Consider the following 24,169-nt stretch of genomic DNA (forward strand, 5'->3'; position numbering starts at 1 on the left):
GACCTCGCCCGCATTTGCTCCTCAACGGCTTGATAACAACGTTGCCGCCGGGCCAGCAATATGCTTGCGACAGGTATTGTACGTTTTTGCGGCATTGTCAAGCGACGATGGAAGAGAAGGCACAGAAGAAAAGGAAGTGAAGTGAAAGTTTCCCGACTCAAGGCGCGCTGTTGTCTGCGTTGATCCTTGATCCTAATAAACACCCAATCAAACGGTTCGAGCGGGCTGCATTAGGTTAGCTCACATTGCGTGCTTCGCCAAGGCATTTAGGGATCTCAATATGCCCTCGGGCTTCGAGACACAGCATGAAGAAGCATTACTGCTAGACTTACTGGTGAAAACACACCAATAAAGGTTCTCCTTTCGAACTGCCCATCTACACATTCAGCTTCTAATGCGGCCTGACAACTTGGTGATGCAACCTTTAGCTGCATATCCCAAAGTCTCTGCGCAGCTTGCCAGTCACCACAGGCTTTTTAGACGTGCATCAGGCTCCAGACATGGTAAAGATGGCGTCCACTTTCGACCGTTTCGACCCTGCTCACTCCACCTTGGACACGTGCTCAGTGATTCCCTTCGTGGGCTCTTCGTCTAGCTTCTCCGCAAGAACACGTCCCAACACCCCCGCGTCGAAATTGCCTCGCTTCGCCCACTGCGTTCCTGCAACGATCGGGCTAGTCTTGTAGAAGATCGCGTCAATCTCTTCGAGACGACGACCCGATGTCTCCGGATAGAAGAAGTAGATGAATGGAATGAAGGTGAAGTTGAACACTGTGAAAACTAGGTAGCCCTTCCAGCCTTGTGTTCCCATGGTGGAGGGCGTGATCATGACGGTAATAAAGTTCCAGATCCAGTTCGAACTCGTGGTAATGGCGTTGCCTTTCGCGCGGAGATGGAGCGGCATGATTTCAGCGCACTGTTCATGTCAGTCAGCGTATGATGAAAGGAGCGAGCGACTATTGCTTACGTAGAGCCAAGGTACAGCGAGATAACCAAGCGCGAAGAAGGTATAGTACTGTGACCGGTAAGCGTTATACTGACACACCAAACGTGTAGAGATTGTACCAAGAAGAAAGCAATGACACAGATCATGGACGCCGCATAGCCTCCATTTCGGATGGTCAAAGCCATGGTCAAGAAGCAGCACCCCATGCCAAAAGCACCGATGATGAGGCACCACCGCTTGCCGATGTAGCGCATGACGAAAAATGGGAGTATTGCGGAGACGAGGTACCCTTTGAAGAGATCAGTGAACGTTTGCACTGTGTTTGCACTGATTGGAGCGACGTACAGAGGCCATTGAAGCCAGACAGGAGCAGCGACAGCTCGTGTGACAGGCCGACTGACGTCTCGAAAAGGTACGAGATGTAGTAGCCAATGCTGCAGACGCCAGAGAGCATGACCATGGCCATCAGCCACCAGCCCAGCATGAGACGACGGAGGTTCTGTGTATCTTTGCGGTTGGTGAATAAGTTGCGCCAATTGTTGGCACCGGCAAGATCTTCGAGTTCGATTGCCTGGTTGATCAGAGAGACTTCGAGCTGGACCTCATTGTCTTGCGCGTCGGATGTGCCGTGCATCTTCATCAAAACTGCCAATGCTTGGTCTGGATGTTGATGCACCATTAGCCATCTTGGGCTCTCGGGCATGAATGGGAGCTATGCACCATTAATATATGGGTCATCGACGCAAAAGCAGGGTTGACTGACGAATGCGAGCAGAAGAAGGGCAAATATGATCTGCGCAGCGATGGGGAAGCGCCATTCAAGCTCACCGCCTGCAAAGCTAAGTGCGTAGTTCATCCAGTATGAGATGGAAGCGCCAGTGCAGACCAGGAGATACTGGATTGTGCCGAAGCGCTCACGCTTACTCGCTGGCAGCGTCTCGGCTTGCCATACTGGGATCAGAGAGGTGTTCAGGCCAGTTCCAAGTCCAGCGACCACTCGACCGACGAAGAATTGTGCCAAGGAGTACGACGTTGTCTGCAGCACCGCACCGATTATTACCAGTATTGTGCCGATGAAGATAGGCTTCTTCCGTCCAAGTCTCTCGGTGAATGACATGCTGCTGATACAGCCAGCAAAGCAACCGATTTCGTAAATGCTGGTGACCAGGCCTTGCATGAATGTGCTGGGGTATCCCATCGTTCTCAAGAACCCGTTCGCAATTAGCACGCCAGACATGAACCCCTGCAGCGATCAGCAACAGGTCTGCAAGGAGGGCAATGAAGGGAGTGTGTTCGCCCTCACCTGATCGTAACCATACAACAGGTACGAGAGTCCGCATGTCACCGTTAGCATCAGGCATAACGCGTTGCCCTGCATGGCTAGTGGTATGAACGGGTAGGTTGGAGGGACTTATTGTCTGCGTTGGCAGATATGACGATAGGTTGTCTAGGTCGTCCCGGAGTATGCGTTGCTCTGGACCGTAATTGAAGGTGAGGAGTCGTCCTGGGCTCAATCTGCTCGAATGTTGTATGTGTTTAAGTATTCTGACCCTCGGCGCCACCCTCCGGTGCTAAGTATCCAAGCTGGGGTCTCCATGCGGAGAATGCCTACACCGTAGGAAGATCACCTGATGCACGGCATTACCCTAAACGGTGATTCCGCTGTTGCCGAACCTCTAGACCGAAAAGGCAACTAAGCATTCGATCGACCTGTGGTTCAAGTGGACATGGCTGTCACCAGAAACGGCAACTCTGCTGCCGCCAAATCGTCTAGATCGAAGAGGCGTCGAGTCCATTCGTCTGTCATTCCAGTCGACGTTCCGTTCACCCTCGGCGTGACCGTGTAAGGTCTGCGCTCGGTAGCTGCCCAATCCGTGAGAAATAGTAGAGACATAGCTCGAGAATCCAAGCTCCTGTCAAGACATCTTTTACATGTAACATTCATCTGAGGTCTGTCTCTCCGCAGCAAACCACCAGTAAGCGTTGGTGAGAATGGTCGCCAAAACAACCTCAAACGGACACAAAGCTCCGGTCGCGTACCCACGTGGAGTCCATGTGCCATCGTTGACCTTCTTTCAAAACGATGAGCGGCAAGAAATTGATTGGGATGTCCAGCTGAAGCACTTCCGTTTCCTCATTGCCGGCGGTGTGCACGGAGGTACGTTTCGTTAACACGGCTCGTCCAGCAAGCCTGATAGTGACGCTTATGGCGTCTTAGTCGTTATTGCGGGAACGAATGGAGAAGCAGCCACCTTGACGGGTGACGAGAAAGCCCGACTTGTCAGCTCCTTGCGCAAGGTCTCCGACAGCATCCAAGGCCAGCAAAGCCTGCCGATCACTGTTGGCTGCAACGGCGGTTCGACGAGAGATGTGGTCGATGACACGATGGCAATGCATCAGGCTGGTGCGGATTATGCATTGGTGTTGGTACCAAGCTACTTCCATTTTGCGATGAACCAGGATGCGATCGTTGCGTTCTTCACGGAGGTGGCCGACAAGAGTCCACTTCCAGTCTGCATCTACAACTTCCCGAACGTGGTGGCCGGTCTCGACGTCAATTCGGAGATGCTCGCAATCCTAGGGAAGCACCCAAACATTGCAGCTGTCAAGTTGACATGCGGCGGCATTGCCAAAGTTGCCCGCGTTGCGGCGGACTTCCCACCAGAGGAGTTTGCTGCTTTAGCTGGCCAGTCTGACTGTAAGCACTTCGGGGTCACCGTCCGTATTAGGATACTAATGCATGTGCGTATAGGGCTGATTCCTTGCCTTGCCACCGGAGGCCAAGGTTGTATTACCGGGCTTGCAAACCTGTATCCGAAAACATGCGTAGAGCTGTACGACCTTTGGACTCATGGCAAACGGGCTGAGGCGGAAGATCTCCAGCTTGAGCTCGCTAAAGTAGAGTGGGGCTTCGCAAAGGGTGGGATCAACGGTACAAAATGGATCGTAGCGAGAATGCTTGGGTATCCAGAGTCCAGCGCAGCCTGCAGGAGGCCATATCCCGCGTTCGAGGATGAGGCTCGGCAGCTGTGGATCGAGAGAACAATGGCGCCGCTTGTTGCGGTCGAGAAGCGCCTTTCGTTAGCGGCAAAGAGTCGAGGAGATGAATCGGCGTTGCTGAAGCGTTCGTTGCACGTTCTAGATTAGACGATTGCAAAGCTAGAGTGGAAGACATCCTCCATGACTGAGCGTACATCCACTCTGGCTCCAGAAGTATCCTGCCTTCGCTGAACTTCTTCCAACACATCAGCGGTGATGCTGGCGTTAGTAGCGACACCTCCCATCTTGCGAATGCTTGCGGTGATCCAGGCTCGCTCATCCGTGGCATTCTCTTCGCATCCCCACATTAGCAGCGGCCACAACATGTTCACCGGAAGTGGATCTCCTTGCACAGTCTGACTCTCCGCCATCACCTTAGCGATGTGGCGTATCGTGCTGATGGCGCTTGTGACGTTTGTTGTTTGGGGTAGGTGTTTGTATGCCACGCGATGGAGGTGTACGAACGATGCGTAATAGTTTGCCAGGTATGTTCTCAAAGTCCGGGTGACGTTGGCGGCGAGCGCTGAAGGTAGGTATGGCTCACGTAGGCTCCCCTTGATGGCCAAGTCCATAAGCGGTGGTCGGTGACGATATAGCTTGATGATATCCGAACTGATCTTGGAAGCAATACCCATGACTTGTGTCTCATCCTCGACCGTACCTCTGCTTCGGTGCCAAGGGTCAATTAGCGAGATCCGGCCCATGAAAGTCTGGATGCGATGGAAGAAGACGGTACCGGGGGCAGAAAGGGCGTCCAGCAATGCTTCCTGGATGGTGTCGGCATCATCGTAAGCATCTGTACGTTCCTCATAAGGGGAATCCAACTCTGCATTGGAGAGTGTATCAGTCTCGTCCCGCAGGAAACGACCTTCTCCGCCGGCGCTCACGGCCCTGGCATCGAGAAGCCTTAGCCAGGAGATCAGCCGCCTGTCTACGCATGAGTCAATAATTGTTCAGATCATCCCCACTCTGAGCCGGGGCCGTCTACTTACTCAGCGGAGTGAGTGAGTCACTGGGTAGGTGTCTGACCGTCGTATGAGCCTGCTTCAAGGTTGCGTGTGCTTGCTCTGACCGGTCTGTCACCAGCTGTGCCGTGTCAGCGCCTCAGTATTTCTGGAGACGTAAGCACGCATCCACTCACATCGATGTAGCAGAGCAAGAAAGAAGCTGCGAGCAAGTGCTCCACCTGACTTTGAGAGCCACCCGTTTGCGAAGGAGACTCCGTGAGTTTGACCTTCAAAGATTCTTTCGCCTCATCGTAGTGAGCGACATGCTGTTGGTTGGGTCGCCGCCCTTCTGCGAGACTCAGAGAAGAGTAAGCTAGAACCGAATTGCGCACCACAGACGATGTGCGAGCCATGTCCGAAAGCAGCTTCCGCAAGACCGACCATCTCAGCTTGGTTTCTATGTGGGCAAGGATAGGTGGCGCGCTCGAGCCGGCGAATGTCTCCAAGAGGTCCGCGTCGGTCTGGACCGTTGCCGGCGAAGGTTCAGACAAGCCAGATGCGTTCGTGAGTGAGCCGTTAAGCAAGGGCGCAATTGGCGAGTTTAGGACGTTGCTACTTTGTGAAGCGCCTTGGCCGAATGGATCGTTGCGCAAGTCGAAAGCGCCCGTGTCGGTCCACATGAAGGAGGCGTAGTCGAAGATCTGATCTAATTCCGGATTCACATTGCTATCACCAGTGACGGACGAATCGTGTAGTATTGGAGGCTCATGCGTCTGCACCTGAGATCGCTCACTGTCGCTGTGTGAGGAGGTCATACGACCCGCGTGCACTTGAGTTGTCATGGTCGCCGGGCTTCTGGCCCATTCGCAGGCGAGGTGTAATCTGCGGCAATGGGAGCAACGCGACTTTTGCTCGTCGTGTTGAACAGCAGGACCATCGCAGCGGACCTTGCGCCGCTTGCCTGGGTGTGAAAAGTTCGACTGTTAGCGAGGTCCGGGACGGTAGGCAGCTCTGAATGATCACCGCCGTCACGATGGCGCATCTGGCCGCAAGTCTTCTGTAACACTCACAGGTCAAGCATGCCTGCTTAGTCCGCGGCGTTCGACGAGACAAGATTCGGCCGGGATCGTGCCGGCTCCATGAAGTGAACATGATGTGCCCCAATTTCGTAGCGGCGTCATGAGCTCAGGAAAGGCCTACGACACCTTTCGGCGCCTCGAATACAAAACGGTATTAGAGTGCCGATCGATGAACAGACGTCGGTCATGGCAGCCAAGATCTGATGCCGACGGAGCTAGTCTACGGGGGATGGAATACTGTACATCACCGCCTCCACGTCCAGTCTTCGAGGGGCGCGTGAGGGGAAGCGGTCCACCTCCCCCGTCTAATCCGTTCATTGTTGGACACCCTTTACCTAACAGACGTCGCATTGGCGCAGATGTGTCACGCACGCAACGTGGAGTGACAATGCTAGAATGTTCCTCACGATCATGGAAGGTGTGTTTACTGTACATAATGTGAAGATTTGTATAGACTAGAATTAAAGTCATTGAGTCTTGATGAGCACCAAGAACTGTACAACCAGCGAAATCCGTGCGCTACTAAACAACTCCTCAATCTTCTTCTCCAGCATCCCCGTCGCGTCTAATACGACGCTTGATGATATGCGCGCTATTGAGCCCAGCACCCTCGAAAGATTCAATTCACCTTCAGCAAGTGCTTGTTGACTGGCGTTATCGCGTCCTTGCCGGTCAGGACGCGTTCAATGTTCTCCATTGCCAACCGCTCGAAACCGATCCTGGTGTCGATTGCGCCCCCAGCATTATGAGACGTCACGTTGACTTGCCTCATGCCTGCCAACCGAGGATGCACGTGAGGTTCGTTTGCATGGACGTCGAGCCCCGCCGCAAATAGATGCCCATCTTCCAACGCAGCTACTAGAGCGTCTTCATCGATCAGGCCACCGCGAGCGATGTTAACTAACCTTGATCCGCGCTTGAATCTTGACAACTTCGCTGCATTTATCAACGTCTCGCCGGAGAATGGTGCAGCCAGGACTATACAGTCTGCGACCCCAAGCATCTCGTCGAGGGATTGGTGAAAGGTCGCTCCAACAGCGCTCTCCTGTTCTGGAGTCTTACGGTACAGGTCCTGATAATGGATCTGCATGCCGAAACACGCGTAAGCTTTCTTCGCGATGGTGTAGCCTATGTTGCCAAGGCCTACGATTCCGAGGATCTTGTCTCGAGGGTTGCAAGCAGTCATGGTGGCGAACTTATGCGCCTCCAAGAATTGATCCGGATCGCATGAGCGAGCTGCAAGCTGACTCCATTGTAAGTTCCGGAAGACGCTGATGATGTGGTAGATAGCCATGTCGGCAACGGCTTCAGAGGACGCAGCGGCGCCGTTACAATAAAGGATACCTGATCACCGTTACTGACGAGTGGGCATATTGGGCCACCTGACTTACCGTGGTCCGCCAACACATCAACGTCGGCCCAGTTGTATCCGGCGCCAGCACTGGCAAAGACCTTCACCGAGGATGGCAGCAACGAGATAAGTTCATGATCCCACTGGCCCATTTCGCCTCCGTTGTTCCAAAAGGGACGGAAGATAGCATGGAAGTCACCCCATTTCTTCTCCTTCAAGGCTTTCATAAACGGTTCCCGCTCTCGCTCGTCGGTTGCTGGGCGGACAAAATCGAATTCGGTTGCCAGTCGATTGTACAATTCATGGTTATGTTCGACTGGATCACCAATGTGAAGAACCCTTGGCTTTGCTGATCCTGACATACTGGAAAGCCAAACAGATCTCGACAACACAAAGCTTTTATTGCGCAGTAAGAATGCTTCAGCTTGCGTTGGTCTACTTACCTATGTCAGAGAAGAATGTAAGCTAAGGATAATGCACACCAGGTATAGCACTGTGACCCCAAGGACTCGACTCAGGTCGTCGCCAAAAAGCTCGGTACACCTGATTGCAGTGATCATCCGTGCATGCAGGTGGTACAACGGCGGGAGAGACAAGGTTCCATTCACGACCGTCGCCAAGCTCGGCATCTCCCCACACGGTATCTGCGATCGGCTCGCAGTACCCGAAAGTCAATGCCAGCCAATCGCTCGAGTTCTTGTCTCTTCTGGCTCTTCCACAATGCGGGTTACACACGTGTGGAATCCGTACCCCATGGAGACATGCCGTTCCCACGTTGCGGAGAACGTGGCCGAGACAACGAACTCAATATCATCAAAGCCAACCTATATATGGCGATGGTGCTCTACAGAACATATTGTAGGTTGAGTTATCGATATCTCTCCTTCTCTTCAAAGTGAGCCTTATCCACCTCAACACCCTAAGCCGTCATGTCATCAAGCATTAAAGACTACGACCTGCAGGTCAAGACCGTCGAAGCTCTTGAGGTCGGCCTCGATATTGGCGATGGCTCTCGCGAAGACCTCGAGAAGAAGCTGCTGCGGAAGATCGACATACGCTTAATGCCAATGATGATGTTGATCTGTCAGTCACTTCAGCATAGGCGGGTGAATGCAACTGACAATCTTCAGACGTGCTCAACTACCTCGATCGGAACAACATTGCCACCGCCAGACTCGGCTCGCTCGAAAAGGATACTGGACTTCGCGCTCAAGAGTACAACACCGTCATCTCCATTTTCTTTGTCGGGTATATCCTGACGCAGATCCCAACCAACATGATCCTTGACAAGGTTCGCCCGTCGCTCTTTCTGCCGGTCGTCATGTGCGCTTGGGCCATCGTCAGCGCCTGTACTGGCGCCGTGCGGAACTATTCGGGTCTCATTGCACTGCGTTTCTGCTTAGGCTTCGTGGAAGCTCCGTTCTTCCCAGGAGCTTTATTCTTGCTGTCTTCATGGTATACCAAGAAAGAGCTCGCTAAGAGAATCTCTATTCTGTACGCCGCCGGTCAAATGTCTGGAGCATTTGGTGGTCTCCTCGGCAGTGCCATCATGAGCGGTATGGACGGACTTGCCGGACTTCCATCCTGGCGCTGGTTGTTCATCATCGAAGGCACAGCCACGATCCCTGTAGCGGTTGTCGCGCTCTTTGTTCTGCCGGACTACCCGGCCACAACCAAGTGGCTGTCCGAAAGCGAGCGTAACCTCGCAATTCTACGTATTGCCGAAGAAGCCAGCGAAGAAGACAAGCATGCTTCCGTGAGTGCTTGGCACGGCCTCAAGATGGCTTTCGCAGACCCGGTCCTCTACTTGATTTGGTTTATGCAACTTGGCTTGAACACAGCAGCCGCCTTTACGAACTTCTTCCCCACAATCGTTAGGACGCTCGGCTACGGCACCAGCAAGACGCTCCTTCTGTCAGCTCCTCCCTACGTGTTCGCCGCCATTCTGGGCATCACCAACTCCTGGCACTCCGATCGCACCAATGAGCGCTGGCTCCATATCGTCTGGCCGCAGATATTTTGCTCGATCGGGTTCATCATCTCTGCCGTCACTCTAAAAACCGCTGCACGCTACACAGCTACTTTCATGATGATGAGCGTTTATGGCAGCTTCGGATGCATCTTGTCGTGGGTATCAACCTCGCTTCCGAGACCTTCCGCTAAGCGCGCCGTCGCTTATGCAGTGGTCAACGCTGGATCCAATCTCGCATCCATCTATGCCAGCTACTTCTATCCAAAGAGTCAGGGCCCTCGTTACTGGCAGGCCAATGTCGCAAACGTGGCGTTTAGTGCAGCGTGTATCGTATTGGCGACGGTGTTGCACTTTGTGCTGCAATGGAGGAACCGTAAACTCGACCGCGCTGCCGCTACTTCATACGAAGAGGAGCTCGTGGTTGCTAGCAAGTGGCAGATTCAGGCCAATTACAGGTATACACTCTAGGGATGCAGGAGAGCTGTTTACAAGAAGCAAAGCAAGCAGACTAGTATATATGTATACACACTTGTTACTCTGGTCGAGCAGTGTGTAACGATTATCATGATCGTTGTCGATTCTCTAGCCTGTCGTTCCATCATCGATTGTGAAGCGCATCGTGGTTGGTCACTTGCGACCGCCTTTCATCCAGGACCGGCGCACTCGTCCCGCGCGCTCCTTCACCACGCTACCTTGCTGTACGCCTTGCAGCTTCCACACCTGCGCATCACGAGACATGCTCATGGCGTACTTCTTCGACATTTCATCGAGCATCTTTTGCCGCGGCCCACGCTCACGAAGCACCGAGGCGGTTTCTGCATCAAGCCCGTAGACCAGTGAAGGTAGAGTGCTGGTTCCCCACGCCGGGATGCGTTTGATGTTGCTATGGATCATGGTGGCCAGGATCGAAAGCAGCGCTAGCACAATGGTAGCCATGGGCAGGATGAGCCATGGCCAATGCGGCTCGACGATGTTGATGACCGCTTGCCTGATCCTGTTGCCACTTCAGCTGTCATGTTACGCATCGACGCCGTCAGCGTGCTGGCAATACGATCCATCGTGAGGGAAGGAGACCTCCCTCTACCAATTGGGTATCGTACAGAACCTGTGAGACATCGTCAATCGTGCTGTTCGCGGGTGCATTTGCATTGACGGCTCCGGTCAGGACGCTCTGGAATCCTAGCCGCATCATAGTGAAGGTCTGGTTGTCCACATGGTAAGATTGAGCGTCGAGTGGCGGTACGATGGTATTTTTGATGTCCGAAGGGGTACAAGTTGCCGTGAGCTGACCGGTCGAGCGAGATGCTGGGCCACTTCCTCCAGCGGGCGACTTGATGGCTGCTGCTGCCGTTGCTGCTACAGTCGATGCTTCAGGAAAGCTTGAGTCGAGTGTCTCGATAAAGTGGCCGTTGGCAACTAGAGCAGAGTAGGAATTGACGCGAAAGTATAGGATACATCCGTACGTTGCGGGCGCAGAGTTACTTGGCCTGCCGAAATTACCAGCGGGATAGTATATTGATATGAAATCAACGATGGAATAGTTTTGCAGATTTGCAAACTTCACGGTAGGATAGCCATTCTTAACGCCCATCGAGGATTGACTCGCCGCTATGCCAAATCCATTCAGACCGGGCAAGTGCCAAGACATGTCTTGTTTGCCGTAACCAGCAATCTGGTACTGGTGAGAAGCGATTTGATATCTTCACAAGCGCTGCAGACGCCAAGAGAGGTGTACGTTGGCCATGTGCAGTTACCAGAAGGACAGGTTGATGTCAGGTCAGCGCTATTTGCTAGGTTGGAGGAGCCGCCGTAGAATGCGCCTTTGACGGTAGCGTTCAGTAAGAGGGCGTTTCCAGTAAAATCTGCTCCTTGCCGGCTGATCGCGACTGCGGTGAAGCTTGTCGTGCGTGGAATGGTTGCAGCACCTTCCGATCGGATGAGGCTCAGCGGATACGTTGGGATGTTTTGCAGAAAAGGTTCGAAGGCAAGCAGGACGATGATCAGGAAAGCGCCCAAGAAGGTCAAGGGACTAGAGGCTGTCAGTGCTACTCCGTCAGGGTGCGGGCCGCATCACTGCTCGCAGTGGATGCTCACCTTTTGAGGGACCGCAACAGTATCTTCAATGCGCCCAGTGGCCCACTCGAATCCACATACGCTTGGAAGTCTTCTATGCGCCGTGGTCGTGTCTCTCGCCTGAGCCATGACCACCTAAGCTGACCCATCACCTCGCCAGTGGGTCCAGCCAGAGCCGCCCGAGCAATCTGAGCCAGCCAGGAGATGACCGAGTTGAACGTGACATCTCCGCCTAGGTAGTTCTATATAGGACGTAAGCACTAGTTGTAGACGTGATCCTGCAGCGCCGTGTTACCCAAGTAGGGACTTGCTTGCCCTCGTATGCGGCAAGGAGAGCAACGATTGCGAGTAAGCACGCAAGGCTCAAGATCAGACAACACACTGTAAACCACCAGGGCAAGATGTGATCGCGGAAAAGCTTCGATTGGTCTGGCTGACGTTCAGGAGAGTCGTTAGTATCGGCAGTCAGACGCTCTTGGGCGAGATTCCTGAGTTCGGTGCCGTCCATGCTGGTTCGGCTGTGCCTGACATGTGCCGTTCGATGCCCACAACAAACGGCCCCGATGTGAGCGTACGAAGTCGCGACTTCATTGTCATTGCTACAACACTACTTATATCTCCAGACAAGGTGATGACGTCGAATTGGATCAATCAATTTCGTCGTTGCTCCCATTGCTGCACGTGGATAGGAACATTGACCGGCTACTGGAAGCAACCCACGTTCACGTTGTGGCCCCCACGTGCCACACGGCAAGCCAGCAGGTCCAGCTCGACGAAAGACAGGCCATGAGGAAGATCGACTGGGAAAAGCTGTGCTATCGGGCTTGCTGCTCGCTTTCATCCTGAGCAGCTTTACCATGCTTGGTGTTCGCCGATGTCGATCCACTGTTGTTCCTTCAGCCTTACCGGTGCTGGTTGTGCCTGAGTGCTCAATGGCATCACGCCGGGGGGGGCCTGATTCCGGTGCCGACACCTTCAAGCCTGGCACGATATAGGACTCTTATATACGGTTTCGCCGCCAGCTCAGCTCAGCTCGGAGGATGTGGTTGTTGCAAGTTAGCACATTCGTCCCCGCCATCTTCCCCGTCTATATCTCGGGAATAACGCAAGATATCGTGCACGGACGATCTGGGGGAAGTGAGCTCGTGCCTTCTGCATCTGCTCCGCGCGCGGAGAAGCTCCGAGTCTATAACATATCACACAGTCATGCTCTCCCATCAGCATCAGCATTCTTCGACTTCTGCTCGCAGTGATACGGCATGGCGACGGTCACGGCCACGGCCACGGCCATACGATGCCTCCGAAGCCAATCGCTGAGGTCGGCTGCCACGACATCGACGCAGGCACGACGATGGCAGTCCTCCTTCTCCCACCTGGAGAAAGAGATGCGCGAGCGCGCCATCCAGCCCATCTTCGACGACCTCACGCCACAGTCTAGCTACCGCCTCGACACAACCCTCGCCGACTTCCTCCCCGACACGAAGCCACCTCAAGTCCTCCCTCCGCCCACCCCACCCCAAGTCCTGCCCATCCCCCATCACTTAATTTACTTCGAGCCCACGAAGCCGCAGTCAGCTATGCTACCAGATGGGACGAATCCGGACCAGAGTCCCGGCGAGCCGTTTGTAAGACGAATGTGGGCCGGCGGAAGGGTGGTGTATGATCACGCTAACCCGTTGACTCTTGATGCCGGGAGAGGAGTGTGCGCGGAGTTCATCCGGAGTGTTACCGTGAAGGGCAAGGAGGGGGAGGAGAAGCTGTTTGTGGGGATCGAGAGGAGGCTGGCTAAGGCTAGCAAAGAGGAAGTGGGCATGTTGGAGGCGGCAATGAGTGATGCGGAAGCGAAGAAGGCGCTCGAGCACCGGGTTCGGCAGAGATTATGGAGAGACAGTGATACAGACTTCGGACCTTGTTCCATCCTCGAGTCACGAAACATCGTGTTCATGCGTTCGCGAACGAAAGAAGAAGCCGCCGCAGATGCAGCAAAAAGCGGCGGCAAGATCCTCAAACCACAGCGGAAGCCGGACTGGAGCCATACCATCACCCCGGATCCAAAACTACTCTTCCGCTTCTCGGCACTGACGTTCAACGCCCACGCTATACATCTGGATCCCGAGTATTGTAGGGAAGTGGAAGGGCACCGGAATTTGCTGTTCCATGGTCCGCTGAGTTTCGTGTTCATGATCACGGTGCTGCAGCAGCAGTTGAGGAAGGAAGGGAATGAGGTTGTGAAAAGCGTCGAATACCGGAATCTGGCGCCGTTGTATTGCCATGAGCCCGTCACGTTTTGTGGCACGAAGGTCGCGGAGGGCAAGTATGAGATCTGGACGCAGACGCCAGAAGGTACGTCTGTGCACCGCCCTATCCAATTGAGAGAGGCGGGCTATAACTGACATCGTTTTAGGCGGCATCGCCGTCAAGGGCAGTGTCACAACTGAGCAGGGCGTTATTGACCGCTCCAATCTTGGCACGTAATCATGCAAACTGAACTACGCTTCGTCTTTGTTGGATACAGATATTGCTGAACCACTTCTGAACATCAAAAGTCTCGCTTCCGTGTCGGCTGCTTAAGCGTCAGCGGCATTGTTCCTTTATCAGCTGCCATTGTCGTCGATAGTACTTGCCTCTGCACGGCTGCACGGATGTCGAAGCCAGCAGCTTAGCATTTCGGGTCGCTCTGAGGGCTGGTCCGGCACTGTGACAGGCACACTTACATTCAAAGACGGGCTTCAGCAGCAGGTTCTTCTCTGTTAAGCAGCGGCACATGTGACTGGCTTCTCGGCACGGCAATTATCATGCCACAAAGGTTTTGCGAACATGGGAGCGTTTCTCCCAGTCAGAGGCCTCCTCACGATTGCAGCGGACAGTTTTGGTAATTATTTGGCGACATCGCTGGCGGTAGTGTTTGCGTGCGGAGTGTTGGTGCAGCCCAGCACTGCGGCTTTCATCGTGGGTCTCGTCATCCGCCCCGAAGCTCCTAAGAGAGGCATTGCGAAGAGTAAAAAGGCCGCCGGGTGCAAATGGATAGCAACGTCGTCGGAAAAGGACCGCTCTCAGGACCTACGATGAAGGCTAATACCGTGGGTAAGCGATCGGTGTAGTACGCGTAATGGCGCAGGTGAGGATTCGGTAGCATTGTCACTGAGGAAGAGATGCGCGAACGGAGTCAACTCTATCAATCAGACAACCCGGTCAATCCATGACAGCTCAACGGCCAGTCAGTCGAGCCTTCGAAGGGATGTAATCAGTCGACTGCTGCAACTAATCCCATCAGTAATGCTGATGAGCGGTCGGCGTGCGGTTCAAGAAGTGCTTGCAGCTCAATCAAATGTGGTCCGCGGACAGACTCCGTCCTGATCTACCATCTATGACTCGCAACAGCATATTCTGAAGCGGAGGTTGAAGGGACACGTAATCCTTGCTGTGCCGCCGTAGTATCCGCGAACGGCTTCAAAGGTGTATGAACAGAATGCATGCATCGTACGAAGGATACCGGAAGCCTAATGAGTGTGTCTGCCTGTACAAGCAGTAAACGCACGCGAGCAAAAGAGTGGCCTGAATGCTGGACAAGCTCACATGCTATGTGGGCGCCGCACTCCGCTGTGGAATCACCATCGAAAACGACACCTCAATCTGTAACATAACCTGGCAAATCACGCTGACTGACCCCATTCTTCCTCGTCGCTCAACCGCTGCCCATGACGGGGGTCGGAGCATCTTGGCGCAGCTGTGACTTGCTTCTGACTGGCGAGATGGTCAAATCCGCGGACATGCTTGACTTCAGCGGCGAAGATGTCTGCCTTGCTGTCAGTAGACGCTCGCTATAGTATGTGGGTCAGGGACACGGCGTACCTTTGGCTTCGTACTCAGAGCTGCCTTCAGGGCCAAAGACTTGGCGATGGCACGTTTAGCCATTAAGCTTGGAGTGTTCGGCGCCCCTAGCAAGCCGCCTTCTACGGCCTCCCATCCTGGCTCGATCACGGTAGCCGGCATCACGGCAGCGTCAGACGGCTGAGCTGTCTTCGCCTCAGCCTTCGCATTCGTCAACTTTGTCGACGATGCACCATCATCCCTCATAAGTCGTTGCGCCTCGCTCCCTGCGAGGTCATCCAATTGTCAATCGTCGTAGAACTCATCCTCGTCATCAGCCTCAGCCAACTGCTCAAAGTTGAGCTTGTACCGCAGAATCGCGCCGATACCACCGAACCCACGCACGAACTGGTTACCCTCGGAAGACCGGTCGGACACGAACTCCAGCTGCGCGCCAAAGTCACGGTATTTCTCCGCGAGCCACTCAAGGAAAGGCAGCTGATCAATAATTTCCATTTCTTGTCCGGTCTCCTTGTCCATGAAGAGGCTGCGGTCGGCCTCCTGCTGCTTGGTGGTGTGCAGGATGACTTGCGTGCCCTCGCTGCTCTTGAGCTCCCAACGCGTGATCTCGAGGTTCTCAAATACGATCAGTGTCTCGGCTGCACCGGCCTCGAGCGCCTTGAGCGTGTCATCAATGCCGTAGCAGACTTTGCCGCTATCCTGGCTAATTTCATCAAAGTAGGCATTGATAAGCTTCTTCTCCTGAATAAACTTGACGTTCGACAATGTCTCCGAAGACAGTTCGATGGCTTGGTTGAAGCCGTTCTCGCCACCATAGCTGACATCGACGACTTTGATGACCTTTGCCTGCAGGCGCTGATCGAACAGATCCGACTGGTTAAGATCGTTCTTGAAGTCTGCCGAGCCGGCCAAGATGAGACCTGCTACATTGACCTTGTCGTTCGTGATGAAGTTCTGCACGGCCAGTTCGGCAACCTTCCGGACGTAGTTGTGACGCTTCTCTTCACGGAGACGCGCAAAACGCAGCGCAGACTGCCCACCACGACCATGCTTCTTCGGCAAGTCGACGCTGAACTTGTGGATGACGTCGCGGGTGTTGCCCGAGAGAGTCCCGAAGAGGGCGCCGTTGCCGTCCATGATGATGAAGCCGAACTTCTGGTCAGACTCGAGAAGTTCACTCAGCGCTTCCGTGTGGAATTTGTTGTCGCACAAGTATAGTGAGGTGTTGATGGGCTTGAACGGCTCGAAGTCGATGTTCAGCTTCCTCTCCTTGCCTTCCGCGGTGATGACATCGCCACAGTACACCACCAACCCGTTCGGCGGTACCTTGGTATACAGCTTCAGCTTCTGCTGGGTCGACGTAATAGCCGAGAGCACCGACAGCCTGTTGACACGTGACTTGATATTGGACGCCGTTCCGTACTCTTCAGCCAACATCTTTGCTGCTCGTGACACCTGATCTTTCGGAGGGATAATCAAACTGATCATGGAGGTGCCGTTTCCGCGCGCCTGCTCGAGACGCTTGATCAACTTCTTCACCTTCCACATCTCAATGTTCTTCTCCGCATCGTTCGCTCCATTGGCTGCCGACATTTTGCCGGTCGTCTGAGCGCGGTAGGCTCACTTATCCACAAGATGTCTGTCAGTCGGTGGGTAGAGAGGAAAGCGATGGGGAAACGGTGGGCGAAATATGCGCAGCCGCGGGCAGAGTGCTGAGTCATGCGCTGAATGAGCGCCACTGGAGAATAGAAGGCACGCAAGGGTAAGGTAGATTGACTCACCTTGGCAGGCAGGTAAGACTTCCTACTGCACAAACAAAGACCGCCGGCTGACACCAGATCTCGCGTGCCTACCGTACTCGGAAGACTGGAGGTCACAATTCTGTTCAGCCGCGAAGGGGGCATGTGCGATCAAAGGACCCCGCCGTCATCGCCAAGCGGTGCGAACCACCGTTGGCGCCACGCCCCCACTGTGTCGGAAGTGCCCCAATGGAGATGTGAAGCAAGCTTTCTATTACTTGATGGGAACTCGTTGCTGTTGACACTCTGTGGAGTCAAAGTATCAGAGCCGATATCAACAATCTGAGCCGCAGCAGCATTGCCGTCTTCCAGGCGCATATCAGCCATATCAGCACCGACGAGGAAGTGATGCAAATTCTGCAAAGCGCCTCGATCTGCAAGCAATGCTGCATGGGCGGGCCGGGCACGGTGGTCTAACGCTCGACATCGTGACAGGCCTGGTTCACATGATTGAAAAAATGTCCTTCGTCTTATTCGTTGTGCATCTGCTTTCTGTAAGTACACAGTAATCTTCCCTAGATTCTCTACAGCGTTGCGACCACCTCACCTGAGCGTCCACTAGCTCTTCTTGTGCCCAAAACCTGCGAACACCAATGGCAACAGCGTGGTGAAGGGACAATAGGTTGAGGCTTCTTACGCAATGCCGTCTCGGAGGGAACAATTACCAGCAAGCTGGACAACATATGAGAATGGTGGGAGACAAGACTCTCATGACTCGTCCCTCAGCCACAATCGCGTCACCTTTGACGAAGAGAGTCAACAACACCACGACCACGGCGACCGAAGCAACAGCCACCATGACACTTATAACGGCGCTCATGGACAGCAAGATATGCGACATCGTCGTTCGTCGATGGCTTTGCGAGTGACAGCGCTGCGGCACGCCGGAGGCGTCAACAGTATAGATAACTTCGCGCGAAGTTGGCAGCGTGCGGCCGGCTTCTACGAGGTGACACCCGTGCGGCCCAGCTTTCGCTACTCCGAGGAAGAAGGTGAGCCGGATGATGAACAGGAGGATGTGAGCTCAACGCCAAAGGCACATCGGTCCCTACTTCGCGCGGCTCTCGAAGAGCAAGGTCGAGACGAGACGTCAGATGTATTCGTGGATGAGGCGGATGATGAGACTACGCCAACCGCCTCTCCTCGTCCACATCAAGCTTCAACTAACGAGCAGCAACCTCTCTTACGAGACAGGCCATCACAGCTACGCGACGACAACATCTTCTCGATCGAACCTTCTCTGGGATCGCCATTTGGTGGCAGCTATGGCACCACCTGGGGCTCGCTATCAGCGCGGGTCAACGAACCATCCATGCGGCATGCAGGCCGCCTATTCCGAGAGCAGCAGATGAAAGGCGCAACCGAACCGGACAAGGAGCGAGAACCTCTGCTCGTCCGCCAAGTGCAGGAGGGTGATGGCAAGGTCGTCAATGTCGTCGTCGGTCAATCAACGCTTCCTCAGACGATCTTCAACTCGGTCAATGTGCTGATTGGCGTCGGCCTGCTGGCCCTACCGCTGGCCATGAAACTGAGCGGATGGATACCAGGCCTTATCTTCTTCGCGTTTGCCGGTATTAGCACATCGTATACCGCCAAGCTGCTGGCCAAATGCGCCGATGTCGACTCTAGCCTGATAACCTTCGCGGACTTGGCATACGTGTCTTTCGGTCCGTGGGCGCGTGTCGGCACCTCGCTACTCTTCTGCGTGGAGCTTATCGCGGCAAACGTTGCGCTCGTCGTGCTGTTTGCCGACTCACTTGACGCGCTAATACCCGGCTGGGGCACCACTGAGTGGAAGATTGTCTGCGGGATCATACTAATACCACTTGTCTTTGTTCCGTTGCGCTTGCTCTCCTTTACCAGCATACTCGGCATACTCTCGTGTTTCGGCATCGTGCTTGCAGTTTTCGTGGACGGGCTCATTAAGCCTACAGCTCCGGGCAGTCTGCGGCAGCCGGCGCAGACACACCTCTTCCCAGCTAACTGGATGACACTGCCTATTGCCCTCGGCATCATGATGTCGCCGTGGGGTGGGCATTCGGTGTTTCCGAACATCTGTAAGTTCAGCGAACCGCAATGGGAACGATAATAATTACCGCTTACTGACCGCTCCCGCAGATCGCGACATGCGCCATCCGTACAAATACCGCAGAGGAGTCAACGTTACCTACGCGTTCACCTTCACCCTCGACCTATTCATGGCCGTCGTCGGCCTGATAATGTACGGCGACACCGTGAAAGACGAGATCACCCGCAACGTGCTTACCACCGACGGCTACCCGACCTGGATCGGCGTCTTCGTCGTCGTCTGCGTGGCTATCATCCCACTAACAAAAGTCCCACTCAACGCTCGACCCATCATCAGCACCCTGGAGCTCTTCCTCGGCCTGGACGCTCGCGCTCTTGCTGAGAGCCAAACGCTGACCGGTCTGTCTGGCTACACTCGCGGTATACTGAAGATCAGCGTACGTGTGCTTTGCATCGTGGTGTTTGTCATTCTGGCAGTTCTAGTACCGGAGTTCGACACGATCATGTCGCTACTGGGAGCTGTGGCGTGTTTCACCATTTGCATCATCTTGCCCTGCGCGTTTCACCTTAAGCTATTTGGCACGGAGTTGACGAGGCGGCATAAAGCTCTGGATTGGAGTTTGATCGTTGTTAGCTCTATCCTGGCCGTGGTATGTACGGCGTTCAACTTTGTGCCGAGGAGCGAGATGGGTCTGTGAAGAAATTAGTCCTGAGATTGCATAGCGAAGCGTATCTTAGCGTGTTTTCACTCGCACCGGTATGAAACGTGCCTGCAGCTTTTCGGTTCCCGTTCCTTCCGTTTTCGGAGCTTCACATTTCTCCCACCTCACATCAATCATTGTCAACATAGATTACCACTACCCTTGACGGAAGCTTGTAGCATAGGCTTCACGAGGGTATGTTACGAAAAATGCGCCCTATTCGCATCGCTCAAAAATCAGCGTGACCTGAGTCTGCAATCCAACCGTCATTGGGGAAGTCGACAAGGCCATATTGCATGTCCCTGCCAACAATGGCAACCACTGAAGACGTAGTAGCATTCCTCGGTCCGAAGGCTTCTTACACGCATCAAGTAAGCCCAAAGTTCTCCGATATAGCCAGCACCTCCGCCTTAACTGCCATGTCTGCATTGGAACAAGGAAATACTGTCGGACGCTATTGCATGCTAACATCATGCGTAGGCTACGCTTACACGCTTCCCGGACTCCAAGTATACTGTGAAACCACAAACAACGATTGAAGACATCTTCGCCGCTGTGCAGAATGGCACTGCATCGCACGGTGTTGTGCCTTTTGAGAACTCCTCCAATGGATCCGTAGTATTTACGCTCGACCTCTTTGCGGACTTAAACGGACGATACCCGGACATCCTCGTCTGTGGCGAAGTATATCTGCCAGTGCATCACTGCCTACTGGGTCATGCGGCAGAGCAAGACGGCCACCTACGCAAAACCGACCAAGCCTGGAGACGCTCGACGGACAAAGCAGACTCGCCAAGTACTTCAGGCCAGGCGACACCGACGAAAGTGATGCCTACACCCAACCAGCCAAGAGTCAGACCGCAACACGACATCAAACATATCAAGCAACTCTACTCCCACCCACAAGCCTGGGGCCAATGTAAGATCTTTCTCTCCGCCTACCTGAAAGGTGTTGAACGGCAAGACGTCTCCTCCACATCCAAAGCCGCCGAGCTTGTCGCGCATGACACGAAAGGCACTTGCGCGGCGATCTCCAGCAAGATCGCTGCCGACCTAAACGGGCTAGATGTACTTGCCGAGGGCATCGAAGACAATGAGGGTAACACTACGCGTTTCTTCGTCATTCGGAGACGAGATGCGCTGTTTGATGGGACGAACGCGCAGGTCGGCGAAGGGACGCGAGAGGAACATTGCAAGACGTTGGTGTCGTTCACTGTCGACCACGGTGCACCTGGGGCTTTGGCGGACTGTCTTGCGACTTTCAAGAGGTACCGATTGCCGTCTTTCCCAAAAAGGCAAGGGCTCGGGCTGACGCGTTGCAGGCACGATCTGAATTTGACGAGCATCAACACGCGACCAAGCGGTGAAGCGGCATGGCACTATGTGTTCTTCGTTGAGCTCGTAGGTCGAAAGCTACCTGACGGCGAAGGTGGTGCGGTCAACGACGCGCTTCTTGAGCTGACGACAGTGGCGAAAGGCTGGAGATGGTTAGGCAGCTGGGTTGATGAGCTGAGAGCCTGAAATATTCTAACAGCCTGCCAATCTCAACTGTCGCCAGTGCGCAATGCACCATTCAGGCAATACGACAATCTCAACCCTAATCCGAACTTCCTGCGCCCAACCAAACAGCCACCGTCAAGAACGCAATCATGAACGCCGTGAACGTCGCCTTCGTGAGATGTGACCGCGGCCACGCAGTCTGCAAAGGCAGCTGCATCCCAACTCGAGCTTTCGAATTGACTCCTTCCCGGGGTATACCATCACTCCTATCTTATCGTCGCCTCAGCCTCCTAAGCCTCCGCCTTCTTGCCCTTCTTCTGCTCCACCTTCAGCAAAAGCGCGCGGTTGATATGCGGCAGCACACCACCGAATGCAATTGTGGCGCGAATCAACGTGTCGAGCTCCTCATCACCTCGGATTGCGAGCTGCAGATGACGCGGGGTGATGCGCTTGACCTTAAGATCCTTCGCGGCGTTGCCAGCAAGCTCTAGCACTTCGGCGGTCAGGTATTCGAGGACGGCGGTGACGTAGACGGCTGCCTTGGCGCCTACGCGCATCTTGTTTTGCGTTTGGGACTTGAGGAAACGCTTGACGCGTCCGCATGGGAACTGTGTGAGTCACATGTTAGCCAAATCCCCTAAGCTGGAGTACGCGCCATCGTAGCGCATACAACGTCAAAGAGCAACGGCCGGTTGTGGTAGAACGTATGTATATGCGTGGTGGATATATGTGACGAATGCGCTTTGCGACACGCCGCTTGATGCCGGATGTCGTGTATCGAAACGTACCTGCAGACCAGCCTTCGCTGAATGCGACTTCTGCGACTTGCCAGTCGTGTCGCCTCCTGCCTTCCCACCCGTCTTGCCACCGGTTTTGCCTATGCAACATTAGACATGATCTATCGCCTGGTCCTGTTCGGAAGCGTACCCTTTCCACCTGCCATCGCGGATGCTCTTCGGAATTTAGATTACAGTGTCACTGAAGTATAGTGTTAGTGTCCAGAGCACTTTCGGAATGATAACGCCCAGTGTCCGGCAAGGAGCAGAGGGTTCTGTCGATAAAGCGGCGATGTTGTTTGTGGTGAGAGTCGCGTCGAAAGTCGAGGCTGGCAAATGGAGCTTTTCCGTTCTTGCGCCGGCCCCTCGCTTGCGCTAGTTGCCAAGGCCGTCAGGCACCAATCTCAGCCATAGCCCAAGAGAGCAGCAGAGACGATATAGGCCACGAGATCCATGTTGCTAGGATTTAGCAAGCTATTAGTGAAGAGTTCTTGATCAGTCAGGGCTGACGATATGGTAGAGCCATGCACTGGTTCTGTCGGCTTACCATGGAGTGTTATTGTACTCGTTCCAAGCCTTCAGCCGCCCACCGCCTCAGATGATGTCTGGCTTCTTGGATGCCAAGTTGGCATGGCTCAGAATCGCCCGCATGGTAGGGAAATGTCCATGCATAGCAGTAACCCCTGAAGTAGATGGAGACTCCGCTGAATATGATCACCGATTGCCAGTATTTCGGAGTCGTAGCTACAGAAGGAGAGCAGCTGGACCACCAAACGTAAAGCGGCCTCAGGCAAAAATCCGCGGTCAGCGATGTATGCCTCTCGTTTATGCGTTGATACTGTCAAGAACAATTGCTCAGTCGCAGACCGTGAGGAAGGACACTGAAATACCTTCCCGCGCGCTGATTGTGCTGTAGGCCGGGATCGGACGGCGTCGGCTTGGTGACTTAGGTATCACACCGTCAGTATGCGTATCGCCGTCCTACAATTCGCCCCTACTCTGGGCGATGTAGAGCGGAATATGCAACATGCCTCAAACCTAGTGTACACGTCCCAGCCCGAGTCAATCGACATGCTTGTCCTCCCCGAAATGGCGTTCTCCGGCTACAATTTTCCAAACGTTTCCGCCATCACACCATACCTAGAGCCCACCACGTCTGGACCAACGACACGTTGGGCCGCAACCATTGCCAAACAATACCAGTGCTACGTAATCGTGGGCTATCCGGAGATTGCTACCATGTCCGATGGCACCACAGTCAATTACAACTCGACCGTCACTGTAGGCCCGAGTGGAGAAGTACTGAACAACTATCGCAAGTCCTTCCTGTATTACACCGATGAAACCTGGGCAATTGAAGGCTTCCGCTCGAACAGTACACAGCAACCGTTCTTCTGCGGCGACATCGAAGGCTTAGGTCGCATAGGCCACGGCATTTGTATGGATATCAACCCTTACCAGTTCACCGCGCCGTGGGCAGCATACGAGTTCGCCAATAGCATGCTCGCAGGTAATGCACGATTAGTAGTCCTGTCGATGGCTTGGCTTACTCGGCTTGCGCCCGAAGACCTTAAGCTTGAGCCGGACCGACCGGACATGGAGACTGTGGCGTACTGGCTTGAGCGCTTTCACCCGTTCCTCGAAGCGAGCGGCTTGCGGGACGAGATCATCGTTGTCTTTGCCAATCGCTGCGGGGTCGAGGGTAATCGAGTTGGCGCTACGCAGGTGGAGAACGGGGTGGAGTTGGAGGAGGGGGATAGGGTGTGCTATGCGGGCAGCTCGTGCGTGATGCGATTTCAGGGTGGCGGAGTCAGAATGTTTGAGAAGGCGAGGAATGAGGTCGCGATTTTGGGCAAGGCGGAAGAAGCAGTGCTGCTGGTAGACACGGCGCAGCCGGCGCGGTTCCTACTGCAGCAGAAAGGTGTTTGAGCAGAGGTGTCCTTACTGCGTTCTTAGCGGGGCGTCTGGCGATACACATCTGCTCTGGCATGCTTGTGAACGAAGCTCTGTGATTGGGGCAATGTTTGTTGTTGCTTAGACAGCTCGACAGGCATGTCTCTGGTTGGCTCATTGGGCTCGCAACAGAAGCAATCCGAGGGTGCCGCTGAACTCCTTCCGAACGCCCTT

The 24,169-nt window shown here is 54.3% G+C and overlaps 14 protein-coding genes across 14 annotated transcripts; 7 read left to right on the forward strand and 7 right to left on the reverse strand.

Annotated features, from left to right (window-relative positions):
- Window positions 1-173: 173 nt before the first annotated feature.
- Window positions 174-2,493, reverse strand: BAUCODRAFT_431770 (uncharacterized protein). The gene is made up of 7 exons (XM_007677351.1): window positions 2,250-2,493; window positions 1,710-2,189; window positions 1,292-1,658; window positions 1,066-1,235; window positions 968-1,015; window positions 333-916; window positions 174-225 (listed from the first exon to the last, which is right to left on the reverse strand). The coding sequence occupies exons 1-6, from the start codon at window positions 2,322-2,324 to the stop codon at window positions 542-544; spliced, it is 1,515 nt and encodes a 504-aa protein (XP_007675541.1). The 5' UTR covers window positions 2,325-2,493; the 3' UTR covers window positions 174-225; window positions 333-541.
- Window positions 2,494-2,938: 445 nt separating this feature from the next.
- On the forward strand, window positions 2,939-4,093 carry BAUCODRAFT_68239 (uncharacterized protein; the record flags this gene model as incomplete). Its single annotated transcript, XM_007677226.1, has 3 exons — window positions 2,939-3,104; window positions 3,165-3,644; window positions 3,699-4,093. 3 exons carry the CDS (start codon window positions 2,939-2,941, stop codon window positions 4,091-4,093), a joined length of 1,041 nt encoding a protein of 346 aa, XP_007675416.1.
- BAUCODRAFT_121449 (uncharacterized protein) lies at window positions 4,090-5,774 on the reverse strand (the record flags this gene model as incomplete). The annotated part of the gene is made up of 3 exons (XM_007677352.1): window positions 4,090-4,916; window positions 4,978-5,071; window positions 5,127-5,774. The coding sequence occupies 3 exons, from the start codon at window positions 5,772-5,774 to the stop codon at window positions 4,090-4,092; spliced, it is 1,569 nt and encodes a 522-aa protein (XP_007675542.1).
- A 650-nt stretch (window positions 5,775-6,424) lies between these two features.
- On the reverse strand, window positions 6,425-7,964 carry BAUCODRAFT_106051 (uncharacterized protein). Its single transcript, XM_007677353.1, has 2 exons — window positions 7,403-7,964; window positions 6,425-7,355 (listed from the first exon to the last, which is right to left on the reverse strand). The coding sequence occupies exons 1-2, from the start codon at window positions 7,722-7,724 to the stop codon at window positions 6,631-6,633; spliced, it is 1,047 nt and encodes a 348-aa protein (XP_007675543.1). The 5' UTR covers window positions 7,725-7,964; the 3' UTR covers window positions 6,425-6,630.
- Window positions 7,965-8,291: 327 nt separating this feature from the next.
- On the forward strand, window positions 8,292-9,802 carry BAUCODRAFT_68817 (uncharacterized protein; the record flags this gene model as incomplete). The annotated part of the gene is made up of 2 exons (XM_007677275.1): window positions 8,292-8,445; window positions 8,493-9,802. The coding sequence occupies 2 exons, from the start codon at window positions 8,292-8,294 to the stop codon at window positions 9,800-9,802; spliced, it is 1,464 nt and encodes a 487-aa protein (XP_007675465.1).
- Window positions 9,803-9,961: 159 nt separating this feature from the next.
- BAUCODRAFT_147104 (uncharacterized protein) lies at window positions 9,962-11,915 on the reverse strand (the record flags this gene model as incomplete). The annotated part of the gene is made up of 5 exons (XM_007677354.1): window positions 9,962-10,328; window positions 10,435-11,006; window positions 11,054-11,363; window positions 11,429-11,649; window positions 11,703-11,915. The coding sequence occupies 5 exons, from the start codon at window positions 11,913-11,915 to the stop codon at window positions 9,962-9,964; spliced, it is 1,683 nt and encodes a 560-aa protein (XP_007675544.1).
- Window positions 11,916-12,792: 877 nt separating this feature from the next.
- Window positions 12,793-13,800, forward strand: BAUCODRAFT_68521 (uncharacterized protein; the record flags this gene model as incomplete). The annotated part of the gene is made up of 2 exons (XM_007677254.1): window positions 12,793-13,212; window positions 13,258-13,800. The coding sequence occupies 2 exons, from the start codon at window positions 12,793-12,795 to the stop codon at window positions 13,798-13,800; spliced, it is 963 nt and encodes a 320-aa protein (XP_007675444.1).
- Window positions 13,801-14,224: 424 nt separating this feature from the next.
- BAUCODRAFT_121453 (uncharacterized protein) lies at window positions 14,225-14,476 on the forward strand (the record flags this gene model as incomplete). Its single annotated transcript, XM_007677355.1, has 1 exon — window positions 14,225-14,476. The coding sequence occupies one exon, from the start codon at window positions 14,225-14,227 to the stop codon at window positions 14,474-14,476; it is 252 nt and encodes an 83-aa protein (XP_007675545.1).
- A 616-nt stretch (window positions 14,477-15,092) lies between these two features.
- BAUCODRAFT_147106 (uncharacterized protein) lies at window positions 15,093-15,484 on the reverse strand (the record flags this gene model as incomplete). The annotated part of the gene is made up of 2 exons (XM_007677356.1): window positions 15,093-15,203; window positions 15,260-15,484. The coding sequence occupies 2 exons, from the start codon at window positions 15,482-15,484 to the stop codon at window positions 15,093-15,095; spliced, it is 336 nt and encodes a 111-aa protein (XP_007675546.1).
- Window positions 15,485-15,523: 39 nt separating this feature from the next.
- On the reverse strand, window positions 15,524-16,831 carry BAUCODRAFT_68953 (uncharacterized protein; the record flags this gene model as incomplete). Its single annotated transcript, XM_007677283.1, has 1 exon — window positions 15,524-16,831. One exon carries the CDS (start codon window positions 16,829-16,831, stop codon window positions 15,524-15,526), a length of 1,308 nt encoding a protein of 435 aa, XP_007675473.1.
- Window positions 16,832-17,302: 471 nt separating this feature from the next.
- Window positions 17,303-19,856, forward strand: BAUCODRAFT_32662 (uncharacterized protein). The gene is made up of 2 exons (XM_007676965.1): window positions 17,303-19,094; window positions 19,156-19,856. The coding sequence occupies exons 1-2, from the start codon at window positions 17,678-17,680 to the stop codon at window positions 19,761-19,763; spliced, it is 2,025 nt and encodes a 674-aa protein (XP_007675155.1). The 5' UTR covers window positions 17,303-17,677; the 3' UTR covers window positions 19,764-19,856.
- A 221-nt stretch (window positions 19,857-20,077) lies between these two features.
- BAUCODRAFT_68711 (uncharacterized protein) lies at window positions 20,078-21,287 on the forward strand (the record flags this gene model as incomplete). The annotated part of the gene is made up of 4 exons (XM_007677265.1): window positions 20,078-20,137; window positions 20,247-20,481; window positions 20,572-21,034; window positions 21,089-21,287. The coding sequence occupies 4 exons, from the start codon at window positions 20,078-20,080 to the stop codon at window positions 21,285-21,287; spliced, it is 957 nt and encodes a 318-aa protein (XP_007675455.1).
- A 134-nt stretch (window positions 21,288-21,421) lies between these two features.
- BAUCODRAFT_432339 (uncharacterized protein) lies at window positions 21,422-22,637 on the reverse strand. Its single transcript, XM_007677357.1, has 4 exons — window positions 22,590-22,637; window positions 22,194-22,532; window positions 22,055-22,143; window positions 21,422-21,874 (listed from the first exon to the last, which is right to left on the reverse strand). The coding sequence occupies exons 2-4, from the start codon at window positions 22,207-22,209 to the stop codon at window positions 21,557-21,559; spliced, it is 423 nt and encodes a 140-aa protein (XP_007675547.1). The 5' UTR covers window positions 22,210-22,532; window positions 22,590-22,637; the 3' UTR covers window positions 21,422-21,556.
- Window positions 22,638-23,008: 371 nt separating this feature from the next.
- BAUCODRAFT_69012 (uncharacterized protein) lies at window positions 23,009-23,971 on the forward strand (the record flags this gene model as incomplete). The annotated part of the gene is made up of 2 exons (XM_007677290.1): window positions 23,009-23,752; window positions 23,792-23,971. The coding sequence occupies 2 exons, from the start codon at window positions 23,009-23,011 to the stop codon at window positions 23,969-23,971; spliced, it is 924 nt and encodes a 307-aa protein (XP_007675480.1).
- Window positions 23,972-24,169: the final 198 nt, after the last annotated feature.

The sequence above is a fragment of the Baudoinia panamericana genome (genome assembly GCF_000338955.1).
Source record: "Baudoinia panamericana UAMH 10762 unplaced genomic scaffold BAUCOscaffold_5, whole genome shotgun sequence".
In the NCBI taxonomy this organism is placed as follows: domain Eukaryota; kingdom Fungi; phylum Ascomycota; class Dothideomycetes; order Mycosphaerellales; family Teratosphaeriaceae; genus Baudoinia; species Baudoinia panamericana.